The sequence below is a fragment of the Microcaecilia unicolor genome, chromosome 3, assembly GCF_901765095.1.
Source record: "Microcaecilia unicolor chromosome 3, aMicUni1.1, whole genome shotgun sequence".
Classification (NCBI taxonomy): Eukaryota; Metazoa; Chordata; class Amphibia; order Gymnophiona; family Siphonopidae; genus Microcaecilia; species Microcaecilia unicolor.
Genome location: NC_044033.1, coordinates 195,127,802 through 195,141,165, shown reverse-complemented (window position 1 = coordinate 195,141,165; position 13,364 = coordinate 195,127,802). Strand labels below are relative to the sequence as shown.

The window sequence follows — 13,364 nt, the reverse complement described above, 5'->3', positions numbered from 1 at the left end:
CATATGGTATATTCAATCCAGAGTTCTGAAACAAAAACAACAAAAAATCTCAAACGTGAAAATTTTGAGTCTATTACTAGATCATTAAAATTAGCTACAGTTCCTGATGTGGCCAGTATTTTTAACAAAATCCACAGCTAATGCTGGAAACCACACATCAGTAAACCTGATGTCTGGGCTTGACAAAATGGTAGACACTAGTCTGAAAAACAAAATTGCTGCCTATACATGATTACACACATCTTAACGGAGCCATGCCAAAATGGATTTAGCAAAGGGAAGTCTTGCTTTTCCACTCTGTTAGATTTCCTTTTTTTAAGGTTAAAGTGTTGTATATCTGGATTTTCAGAAGGAATCTGAGACTCCTGAGGAAATTAAAAAGTCATGGTTAGGTTTCGTAGTAATTTCTAGAAGGTGGGATATACAGGTATGTTCTCGCCTCTTCCACTCATCTCTGCAGAAAATGCAGGGGGGGGGGGAGTTAGTTTTTTTGTTGGGCTTTTTTTTTTTTTTTTTGTTAAGGAAAAAAAACAGGCCCTCACTGCTTGTCACTCCTTCAGATGCCAAGTGTCCATAGCCCTGAGAGTACAGTGTAAAGCCTAAATAACGAACAGGAGCCTGAGAGACAAGCTAGAACACAGGGCTGGCCCAGTGGCTCAGATGGTCAGTGCTATTCAGTTCCATGTGAAAAGGTTCTTGGGTAGGCCAAGGCTGAAGATATTGTGAAGGCCCCAGAGGGTTTGGGGTAACTTGTGGTCATGGCCTGCAGCGATGCCTAAACAGTCATGTTCTCAAAGGTTCTCTAGTGCACAACTGTCACTAGAATTACCTAAGTAAAAACACACATCTAGGGATTTTCTATGAACCTGGGTTGAAAAGACTATTGTACCAGATCCCAGCCAGCTGGAAAGAAGAGGAGCAGGAGAACAGAACACTAGAACTTAGGAAAGATACAGCCGGGTGAGACCAGACTGTTCTCTAAATTCACATGGAGCTCTGCCTTCTGAACAAACAGCAATGTTAACATTAGATTAGCCACCTGAACCCACGTTCACTGATCCCCTGCAGAGTCCATACAATGATGATGGAAATCCCTGTATCAAACACTGTGCAATGAGCTGAGTTGCAACATAAGCCAGGGATCACTAGTGCACGTCCTTATGACACCGTTAGTGTGCACTGTGAGCTCAACGGTTAGGGCTGTAATGTTTGTAACCAAATCCCACCCTCTCAGTTCCTTTCAGCCACTGTATAATGGGTAACCGCACAACTCTCAGCCAATCATGTTACTCCGAGCTCTTACAGTACAGACCCCTCTGGCTGCTTCAGGTCACTGAATCCATATGGGCTCATGAGGACCCAGGATGCTGTATGTATTCCTGCAATCTGTGAGTCACATCTGAGCAGTGTGGCCACAGTCCAGCTGGGTCTTCAGACAGGGCCCCTCCTGCTTGTCTTCCTAATGAAATTAATAGCAAATTCCAGCACTTGCCTTCACCATAAAAGGAGAGACCTGTCTGGGCGGGCAGCTGTTTCACTCCCCATGACAGGCTGTTCCTGGGGCGACAGTGATTTGTGGACATATTTCAGAGGAGCTCAACAGATAATGCAAAGCATTTTTCTGGAATTAGCATGGCATGCAAAGCATCCCTGAGAGGAGACACATCCAGCTTCTGCCAATGAATCTTCAGCATCCCTTTTCCAAAGCTTCCATTGCCTACCAAGTCTTCAGTCACGTCCTCACGCTCTAAACATAGCAAGGGCAGCACCTTCAGATGCTCTCCCAACCCAAACAGAACAATGTCAGTGCGCTCCAAGAACATTCTTCTCAGCGCGCCTTTGCTACTGTGTTCCAGACACATCTTCCCAAGCGAAAACAAAGAGCAACATCAGCTCTCTCCTACCCCGTTCTCCAGTCCCAAACCGAGAGCAAAGTCAGTATCATCCTCCTAATCAAAAGGAATAATCTTAGTACACAGCAAGAACATTCTTCTCAGCGTGCCATTGCTACTGTGTTCCTGATGCATCTTCCCAAGCAAAAACATGGAACGGTAGCATCCCCCAATCCTTGCCTTCTGTCCCAAATATGGAACAATTTCAGTGTTACGCAGATACTTGTACCTGCATCGAATATATAAACCACTTTGGCTGTGCCACAGAAAAGCAGTATATCAAGTCCATGACCCTTTCCCTGAATCCAAAGCTTTAAGAGTGGCAGCGTGCTTCAAGAACATTCTTCTCAGAAGGAAGCCCACTGCTAATGCACTCCAGATACGCTTTCACAGCTCAAAATTAGCAGTCTCCACCAGAACTCCCATCCCAGATATACAAGCATGCTGGTGCACTCTACGAAGATTCTGGAAGTGCATTCGAGCTACGGCAGCTTGCCCTCTGGATGCAGCCTCCCTATTCAAAAATGAAACAGGGTCAGGGTCCATTTCAGACTTCTCCCAATGGTCCCAAACACAGTGCAATATCTGCACTTCAACAACTTCCTATGAATCGAAGCTTTAGGCTGTCTGCTAGAGGCAAACTCAGCTGGTCAGGATATCTGCATATACAATAATATATACACAAATCGCATTCATATTCAGGGACCCAGAGTATGGCAAATCTCTCATCTACATATTCATTATGAGTAGCCTGAAAACCAAACTTGTTAGGTGTGCCTCTGGGACCAAGCAGGGTCTACAGCAGTGTGTTGTGTTTCAACTCGTCTCTCATACGGTATGTAGGTCTGTTCCCCCCCCCCCCCCCCCCCCCCCAAAGCAGCTGTGGTTAAGTAAAGCAACCAAGGACTCAACACACTGCCCTGTCTCAGTAACTGTCTCCCCCTAGCACAAATTGTGGTGTACAGTGCCAGAGCAATTTCTCTTAAACAAATTCTAGTCACCTTTATTTTCAGTCTTGCCCTAGAAAGTTCATTCTTCTGCAGGGCTACATGGAAGTCCTTTCGCCCATCAGTAATGCGCTGCTGCCACCTGGTTCCACCGGGGGAATCCTTTAGACACATGGACAGCAGCTGTTTCTCACTCACTCCTTCAGGAAGAAGTGCATTTTTTCACTAATCTTCTTCCGCTCGGGGTTCAGCCGTTTCAGAATCTGTGCCAGTACATTCACTGTTTGCTCACTGCTCAGCCCCGTTTTCTTGGTCTGGAACTTCTTCAGCAGATCCTTGGTGGTCATTGGTTTGCGCGTTAAGTAGCGCCGGACCGCCTCCTCTGTCAGTTGCACATCGCTATAAGAGGGGTTAAAGAGAGATTAATTCAGGGCTGTGCAAGGTGGCCAGAGCACTAAGCTTTCTAAAGCCAAGTCTTCGGCACTGAAGGAATGATTCTACACCCCCCCCCCCCCCCCATCCCCTTGCCATCACCCAAATTCTCATCATTTCAGCGTCCGTCTCTATAAACATTTATCCCCAGAAATAATTAGTTAATGGGCTCCAATGATTTCACTGTAATGTAATACATTTTAATATTGTTACCCTTCTGCTAATTTTTACTCAAGTTAATTGTTAGCCACATTAAACTGGTTATGTACCAATTATGATTTGGGTGCCGTGCACTATTCTGTAACAATGATGCCTAAATTGGATCGTGTGGCTAGATCAGGGGCATTATAGAATAGCGAGGTTGTATGCCAAGCTTGTATAAAGAGCACTTATCCCAGAATAATACTGAATGCCGATTTTTATCATTGCCTAATTTCCCCTTAATAACTAAAACCTGGCAATCCTGAAAATACCCTTTTTCTCCCAAAACACCTCCCAGAACCCCTTCCTTCAGCACTTTTCCTAATCCTCCCATTCCTGGCATCTTTCCAATTTCAAAGAACTCCCCCCCCCCCCCCCACATACACACACACACAACGTCCAGACCCCCAGCAACTCTCCCTACCTCTCAAAATGCCTACTTCTTAGATATCTCCCACCTACCAACCCTCCACAGTGCCCCTTCTGCACACTAGAGTCTACCTGACTATGACCACAGCAGAGTCTTTGCAACCTGCTTTCCTCACTTACCCACTGCTGGGGGTGGATTTGCCAGACTGTGGCTGAGGTGTAGACTTGCCAGATGCGGTTTGAGGCCCGGCATCTAGGCGGAGCCTCTTGGCTGCTGGGGTGTCTGCAGAAACCCCCTGTCGTTTGCCTGTATTTGGACAGATAAAAAGAAATGATCAGCACACTCTAGGGCACATCAATTTCCCCCCCACACACACTTCAGGTATTGCGCTACTCTTTGTTGTCAGCCCTCCTACCTTGCTCCAGCTTATTAGCTGCTGCACGCAGGGTTGAGGATGTGTTTCCTGCCTCTACCGTAGGGGTGCTGGGACGGCTGTTTGCCCGTGAACTGCTTGCTGACCCTTTCTTCTCCTTCTTGGGTGGAGTTTTTTTCTTCTAGAAAGAGCAGTCCAAGCAGCCTTATTAATACCATGTGTTGTTCTATGTGACAAGAGCTCGATAGCCTCATGGCCTCGTCCAGTACAAGGGTGTGCCATGATTTAAAGGGACAGTGCAACATTAATTCTGGCAAGAGGAGATCCTGTCACTCTAGTGATTCTCACTAAACCGTGTCCCACAGCAAGAGAGACACAGGTAGTGTTGCCACACTATGTACAGACCATGCAGCGGGAAGGATGTTTCTCTATGAGAGCAGATATTGCACACTACATACAAACCACATGGCAGGAGAGAATGCTTTTACCACAGAGTAGCCATTGCCACACTCGTTCAGACCCTGTGGCAGGAGAGAATGCTTTCACCACAGAGCAGACATTGCCACACTACGTACGAACCACGTGGCAGGAGAGAATGCTTTCACCACAGAGCAGACATTGCCACACTACGTACGAACCACGTGGCAGGAGAGAATGCTTTCACCACAGAGCAGACATTGCCACACTACGTACGAACCACGTGGCAGGAGAGAATGCTTTCACCACAGAGCAGACATTTCCACACTACATATGAACCACGTGGAAGGAGAGAATGCTTTCACCACAGACCAAACATTGCCACATTCGTTCAGACCCCGTGGCAGGAAAGAATGCTTTTACCGTCATAAAGAGTGCAGAAGCAGCCTCACTGTCAATGTCACTTTCTTCAGATGTGTCCGATTCATCACTGCTATCTGACTAGGGAGAGAAATATGGTAATATCACCGATACACAAACCAATGGAAATGAGTAAAACTCATCACTGGACGATGGGGGAATTATGGGCTCTGTATAACCTAAGTCCCCTGAATACAATACCCCCTTCCCCATTTACAGGCAGACAATCCATACCCTCTTTACACCTTACACCTCATCCTGCTCCCAGACCCCAGCATTAACCTCCTTCCCCGTCTTTTTTCTTCTTCTTTTCCTGTGCTGTGGGCCCTTTTTTCTCCTCTTCCTCATCCTCCTTCTCTTCAGGGGGTTTTTCCTCTTCACTCTCCTCACTGCTTTCATTGTCTTCATCAATGCCTGCATGTCAGAAGGGAAGAAAGGTGGAACAGTGCTTCCAGAGAAGGCCTCAGGCACAACTTGGAAACTTTTGTGATTGACTAATGAAATCCAGTGTCCCAATAAAATTTTAACAGTTCAAGGTTCAATTTTATTTGATTTGGGAGCTCATTTTCAAAGCATTTAGACTTACAAACTTCCATAGGCTACTATGTAACTGTGTAAGTGCTTTGAAAATATGCCTCATGGTCTAATTAAAATCACAGCAGTTACAAAATTTAAAAATAAAGTTAAAGGTAAATACATAAAAATGCAGGCAAGACAAAATAGGAACAGAGGATTAGTAAAAGTACAATAAGAATTCACAATATTAAAGGTAAGAACAAACACAAGGAAAGGAAAATGTGTTCAACAGCCGACAGGAAGAAAGAAATGATTAATGGAACGAAATCAAAAGCTCTCGAAATCTCATGAAAGAAGAGATAATGAATTCCACAAAGAGGAACAGCAAGCAGTGTCCAAGCACATTTTACAAGACGGAACAGTTAATGGTTATTAAGGAGACCGAGGGGATCTCAAAGACAGCTAGAAAGGAATGTATGAGTGCAGAGCGATGAACGTGATTAAGAAAATCCTGCGAGCCAGTGTTCAGTTACAAAGAGCTGGTGCACATTACCCAGCCATGCAACCTGTATGAAAGCTACCGAGATCCGCAGGATGCAGGCTCCCAGTCAACCACAATTAAAACCTTGGAGCCTGACAGACACACGCTACCTTTTGGCACAACTTCTTCCTTATTCTGCTTCTCTTTTCCTGGTAATTCATCTTCTGAACTGCTGCAAACAGAAAACAAGACACCTGTGAACAGAGAACCCTACCCCAGCACCCTCCAATGACCCTGAATCTTTCAGACTGATCCCTACATACTGCCCACACCCTCCCCCAACAACCCTGACTCTCTCAGACTTCTCATTACACCCCTGCCGCACCTGGCACCATCCCACATCCCTGAACTTTTCAGTCTAATCCTTGCACCTCTCCTGCAGTGCCCCAAATGATGTAGAACATTCCCAGTATGTCTTTTGTAGTCTACGAACCTCCGCCCCCCCTTCCCCCCAAAAGCACAGGTATTAACAAAGGTCAAAGACCTGGACTGATCAGACATATAGTCGACCTCCTGCCCCTCAAAGTCTCCATCATCGCTGTCCTCCAAGGCCTCATCATCTGACCCCTTCTTCTTCTTCTGCTTCTTCGCACCAGCTGCTTTCTTCTTAGCCTTCGGCTTCTTCTCTTCCACTGCAAAAAGCACAAGCTCAACAATGAGGAAACAGGAAGCTGCCCCAAAGCACTAGATGCCTCTCCTCCCTCCCACTTACTCTCCTCGCCGCTACCCTCGCTCTCTGTGGAGCTCATCTCCAGGTCATCCTCCAGGTCATGGATTTTTAGATCACTACTTTTCTTCTTCCTCCCTTTCTTCTCCTTGTCCTCCTCTTCCTCGTCAACATTCTTCAGACGTCTCTGTTGCATGATCAGGAAATGGTTCAGCACTTTGTTTCGCCTGCCAATGGGATTCAGAGTGAGTGACAGTGGCGCAGGCATGTGGAAGTCTGCTGCTACAGGCCCCTCATGCACACTGTGCTCCGACAGTAACGGAAGCACTGATCAATCACTCTTACCTTTCCCACTCCTCCTCAGCTTCCTCTGCTGTCAGTGTTCTGTGTTTGGCCACGGGAGTAAAGTTATACCAATTGTTCACAGGAAAGGCTTCAAACGCACCATCAGGACACTGCGTAAAGATGTAGTAGGAAGCGTTTTGGGTCACGCCTCCTTTCTTCACCCCTTTAAACCTGATGAGACCAAGCAAAGAAGAGGGGGAAGAAATTTCAGACACAAAGCATGAGACCAGAGGATCATTTACAGTTACACACGGGTGAATTTCTTCAAAAAGGTTGCAAGTCAGTCCTAATAAATAAAACAAACAGGGACTGAGCTTGTGAGTAACAATGCCATACAGTGTGGTACTCCACGCCTTTCCCAATGCTGCACAGCATTTGACACTTCCTATCTCCATTTAGCCAGGGCCCCAACATCTCCCCCTTCTTCACAATGGTGTTCCCACACACCCCTTACTCTGTGCAGACGCTTGACCCTGCGCCTCTCTCACAGCAGTACCCCTGAAAACTCCCCCCACCACATGCTCCTCTCCCCCCCCTGCACCCTCTCACAGCAGTGCCCCTGAAAACTCCATCACCACCATCACATGCCCCTCTTCTCTCCCTTCACATGCCTCTGCCACCTCCTCCTCAAAGCAGTGGTGATACCCAACACTTCCATCTCTCCCCACCCCCACACCCCTCTCACAGCAGTGCCCCTGAAAACTGCCTCCCATCACCATCGCATGCTGCTAGTGCCACCTCATGCATCTCTCACAGCAGTGTCCTTGCCACTTACTTGCGGCCTGTCTTGCCATTTACGTGAAGCAACCAGGGCTGGTCTTCCAGGCGAAACTCCTTCAGAATGATGCCATATTTCTTGCGCCGAGCTTCTTCCCTCAGCTTACGGTTAAACTCACTCCCAGCCCCCGAATCTGGCATCTCCTCCTCCTGGTACATCTTCTTATTGCTGACATCTCGTTCCATTTTAGCCTACAGAGAATGAGGGAGGCACCATCAGATTCGGGAATTCGATTACCATAATGACAGACCTTCTCCACTTGGGAAGGCCGCATTTTCAAATCCTATGTGGGTCTGGCCCTTTACCTACATATGTGAGAGCCTGTGGGTTCCCCTTCCAAAGATCATGTTGGAGTAAGGGACCTCACCATCATGCAAAGTTGACACTATACCTCCTACTAGCCTTTTACACCTCACCTGACCCCACGTGGCAAAGTTAATTTTGTCGGCAGCATTGAAGGCCATCACATTGTACTTCTTTGTTGTGCTTCTACAAAAACATAAAATAAAGAATGAAGAATTGAAAACAGCAAACTGATAAATAAAGTTAGTGGGTGCCACTGTTGCCCTCCCCTTCCATCCACTTTCCAGAGACAATAGCCTATAACTCACTTGGGAACTCGCACCATATATTCAGTAACAGACTGGCCACTCGTGCCCTGAAAACAACAACAGATTCCATTTAACACCAGCGCAGATTTCCAAGGACCTATATACACAAAGAAAGTAGTAGTATCCAGAACTGCAGCAGGGGAAAGTGAACAGGGCTCTTACAGCAACACCATGTATTCTAATGAGCAGTTCCATCATTGTTTGTTATGCTGTATTTTTATTCAGTTGTTTAAAGTACAATCTTATAAATGTATACTTCAATTTTTCCCCATGAACCAAATGGCACTCAGAATCCGAAGGGTTTGGGACTGTCATAACCTTACAATTAAGTCTTGATCCCATAACCCCCCTCCCCCCTCCAATCCGCTGTTAGCAATTACATGTTTTATTAAAAACCAACCATAGGAGCCTCCCAGTCAAAAAAACCTATAGCAAATTGAGAACCAAACTACTTCTCAGTGATATATAATGGCTCCCAAATATTCAAAAAACATTTCCTTTTTCTGGGACGATCACACTGAATGCCAGCCCTAGCCCACTCTTCACTTAATTTTATTCATCTGTTTTTAACATACATAGACTAAAACCAAACAACCTTGGCTCTACTAGAAACTGTATGCCAAGATCACACTTCCCCGCCTCTCCCCAGGGTCTGATCAGTCCTACCAGACTAGATCCTGACCTCACTCGATCTGTTGAAGGCTGAGAAATCCTGGCTGGCTGTACAGGACCCTTTGTACAGAGGCAGCTTTCAGTCAGTGGTTCTCAGTCTCCATCTGCTGGCAGGAGAGCATGTACCCACTCATCTAGACTGGTTTGGACAATGAGGAACAGATTTTTGCTGCTTGACTTACTACTAATAAATTAAAAATATAAAATAAAGAGAATTAATGAAAGAGTCTTTCTGATGAAAATAAGTTCAGTGCAACCACTGAACTTGTTTTCATCAGAAAGACTCTTTCATTAATCCTAGCCATGAACCTCTAAACAGCCATCTGAGATAGACTGCAGTGCATGTTTTGTATATAACTGAATAAAAGAGGTGCTCCTACATTTTAAACAAAACATGTTGCAATACACAATCTCTTCCCCCATAGTCTATGCTCTGGACGAAGGTAAAAACCGCACTGCAATTCCTTCGATGGGGCTCAGTCAGATGTACAAAGTAGAAAATGCTTTATTTTCAAATTTTGTGGGAACGTAGGACCCCTCATGACACAACACTGACTCCTTTTACATGGAAACATGTTTATTTTGTACTTGTTAAAAGCAATAAGAGATTTATGAAGAAAAGTAAGGAGACAGGTATATCTTACCAGAGCAGCCATGATGAGGAGTCTGCAATGCAGAATATGATCTCAGCTTTCAGGATCCTGAGAGAGGAAAATAGGTGGCAATGTGAGAGCAAGGTAATAACTGGAGACGGATCTCAGCTTTTAGGATCCTGAAAAAGGAGGAGGAGGAGGAGAGGCAGCATGGAAAAGGGTAATAACTGGAGACAAACCTCAGCTTTCAGAATCCTAAGAAAGGAGGAGAAGGAGGAGAGGCAGCATGGAAAAGGGTAATAACGAGACAGATCTCAGCTTTCAGAATCCTAAGAAAGGAGGAGAAGCAGCTTGGAAAAGGGTAATAACTGGAGACAGATCTCAGCTTTTAGGATCCTGAGAAAGGAGGAGAGGCAGCATGGACACTGATCTCAGCTTTTAGGATCCTGAGAAACAAGGGGCAGCATGGAATGGGATGCATGAAGGATATTAGAAAACGGTACCTACCAAGGAGGTTTATTTTGAGAACTGGAGATGGTACGAGGCTATCTAGGCCACTATATGAGTTGAAGCCAGTAGGTGGAGCTACTGGCTCACCCAACAATAACAAACGCTATTGAAAACAATAGTAAATGATTATTAGAAATAACGGGACTGTCTATGCGTGGTCCCATCTCTAAAATGTCTAAAGATGTACCAGTTAGATAGGCAGTTCCTTAAAAAATGGAGAACAAACAAAATTTTTTTTTACTTATTTGACAGCTTTTTAATTTATCTGAAAGCTTACCATTTGTAGATATAAATATATCATGAAATAAAACCTGATTATCACTAAAACAGCTTCAAACATTAGTGTAGCTGGTGGAAACAGCACTAATAAAGGTTGTATTTTGTGCTCATTTGTCTACACTTTTCTGGGTGGCTGGAGGGGGAGCAAGGGAGAGAGGAGAATCGCTGGGTGGCTGGAAGGGGGGGGGCAGAGGACAGAGGAGAATCGCTGGGTGGCTGAAGGGGGGCAGAGGAGAATCACACACACTCTCAGACACACTCGCACCCAGTCGCTCTCTGTCACACACACTCGCACATTCACTCACACACTCAAACATACACACTCTGAGGAAAACCTTGCTAGCGCCCGTTTCATTTGTGTCAGAAACGGGCCTTTTTTTACTAGTTAATAATAATAAACAATATTAAGTGAATCTTTTATAATATACCACTGCATTCCACAAAATAAAAGGAGGAAGTTCTCACAAACCATCTTTCTCTTTTGATCTAGGCACAGAAAAAAAAATTAAATGCTCCCGCAACCTAATTCATGTTTAATGTGGGATATGTCAATAAATAGATAGACAAACTCTGCATGTTGAGCACCTAACTCTTATAACATGTGTGTTTTAGTGGCCCTTTACCAGAAGAAAAAACTCTGCACGAATATAACACATGCTGGGGTGCCCCTATAACCAGCCCTCCAAATGATACACGTAATTACAATTTACAAGAAATTACTACTGTACCTATGAAAAGTTATTCATTAATTATACGTCCTCTTTGTACATCCGTATGCTACACAAGGTGGCATGTTTGAAAATATAAGTGAGATTACATCAAATGTTACCAACAACAAAGAAGGACAAGGTTTGTTTGTTTTGAGTGGACACAGAACGACATCTGCACAGGGAAGGAAAAACACGGACCAAACTAAGTGGCTTCAACTTTTTGACGTTAAGCCGCCTCCTGTTCTCAATCAAACCTTCTCGGGCCCTACTAATTCCGGAGAGTTGCGGTCAGTCAGTATTACCTCAGGACTATAACGGAACCGTCCAATCTGCACGAATCGATCACCGGAAGCACTGCTACGTCCCACTCCACCGGCACCTACTTCCGTTTCCACTCCTGCGCAGCTGCTGACATAAACACGCCCACTCTAGGGGCTGCGCCGTGACGAGTGCACAATGCGCATGAGCGCAGTTAGGTCGGGCGGAGCTTGACTCGAAGTCCTGTGTCCAACCGAAGGAGGTTTGATTGAGAACAGGAATGGCATGACGTCAAAAAGCTGAACGTCAACAAGGAGGTTTCATTGAGAACATGATGACTTCAAAAACTTGATTTAAAACAACAAAAAAAAAGTTGAAGCCACTTCGTGTTTCCCCTTCCCTGTGCAGCTGTCGTTCTGTGTACACTCAAAATAAAGCAAATAAGCCTATGAGCTGCTGCATCCACGTCGTTTTATCTCACATATATTTTCAAACATGCTGGTTTGTGCAGCATACGGATGTACACAAGTATAATAACGGAATAACTATTCATATGTTGAGTAGTAATTTCTTTATAAATCGTAAACAGTGTGCCATTTGGAGGGGCTGGTTATAGGGGCACGCTAGCTGCTGTTTTATTCTTGCACAGATATTTTTTCTCCTGGTACATGACCACAAAAACAGACATCGTTCTGTGAAAAGCAGATGAACATTTAAGGTCCTGTTTACTAAAGCACGTTGGTGTTTTTAGCACACGCAGAGACATATCTCTAGTATTAGCACATGCTAAAACACTAGCACAGTTTAGTAAACAGAGCCCATAGAATTTCTATCTATGTATTTATTTTTTATGACACATCCCACATCAACATGAATTAGGTTGAAACCTGGGAGCGTTTTAAAATCTTTTTTTCTTACTGTGCCTAGATCAAAAGAGAAAGATGGTTTGAGGGAACTTGCTCCTTTTGTTTTGGGAAATGCAGCGGTATATTATAAAAATGCACTTAATGTTGTTTATTACTACTATGTAAAACAGAATATTCAATAATGAGGACAGAGTCCAACTGTGCCAACATTGTCCAATTCAACACACTTATTTATTAGCCAACAGGTTCATACAAAGTTAATTATGTTTAGTGGAAAATAAATCTGTTGGCTCAGGCTGATTGTTACCTGAATATTCCATCACTGTTTCATTATTGCTACAAAGTATTACATATGGTGAAATTAGATCTTACCTGCTAATTTTCTTTCCTCTAGACCCTCCAGACCGGTCAAGACGCGTGGGTTATGTCCTCCTACCAGCAGAGGGAGACTGAGAAAACACTAAGCTTTTGAAGCCTGTATATATAACCTGTGCAGAACCTCCACTAGCCAGTATAACCCTGACAAAGCAGAGAAACAAAAAACACTAACAACAACTAACAACCCTGTACGTGGTCACAGTAAACTGCAAAAACAAGAAACATCTTCCGCTTGCTCTTACAGAAACATGTTCCTTTGCCTTTGATAAAACAGTTGGGCTTCTACAGGTGGACTATCAAAGAAGAGCCCCACCAGTCCCGGACTCCTATCACAAAACAGAAATAAACAGTCTGCAATTAGAGAAACAACAATCTACAGCAGCCAAGAATTATCCAACAAACACACCTCCTGGCCTCCAATACAGACAGGGCGGGCTCTTGACCGGTCTAGAGGGTCTAGAGGAAAGAAAATTAGCAGGTAAGATCTAATTTCACCTTCCTCAGCGACCCTCCAGACCGGTCAAGACGCGTGGGACGTACCAGAGCAGTAACTAACTTACGGGAGGGACCTACTAAGGCCAGAGGTCA

At 44.7% G+C, this 13,364-nt stretch overlaps 1 protein-coding gene across 3 annotated transcripts; it reads right to left on the bottom strand.

The window, feature by feature from the left end:
• Positions 1 to 324: 324 nt before the first annotated feature.
• GTF2F1 (general transcription factor IIF subunit 1) lies at positions 325 to 11,665 on the bottom strand. 3 transcript variants are annotated; one of them, XM_030196920.1, is made up of 14 exons: positions 11,577 to 11,665; positions 9,827 to 9,883; positions 8,511 to 8,557; positions 8,316 to 8,388; positions 7,897 to 8,090; positions 7,122 to 7,292; positions 6,822 to 7,003; positions 6,594 to 6,741; positions 6,220 to 6,281; positions 5,335 to 5,466; positions 5,056 to 5,129; positions 4,258 to 4,396; positions 4,022 to 4,148; positions 325 to 3,238 (listed from the first exon to the last, which is right to left on the bottom strand). In XM_030196920.1, exons 2-14 carry the CDS (start codon positions 9,836 to 9,838, stop codon positions 3,034 to 3,036), a joined length of 1,566 nt encoding a protein of 521 aa, XP_030052780.1. In that variant the 5' UTR covers positions 9,839 to 9,883; positions 11,577 to 11,665; the 3' UTR covers positions 325 to 3,033. The 3 variants fall into 3 exon arrangements, with proteins under 3 accessions (XP_030052780.1, XP_030052781.1, XP_030052782.1); XM_030196921.1 differs by having other exon boundaries at positions 6,220 to 6,278; XM_030196922.1 differs by lacking the exon at positions 8,511 to 8,557 and having other exon boundaries at positions 11,577 to 11,592.
• Positions 11,666 to 13,364: the final 1,699 nt, after the last annotated feature.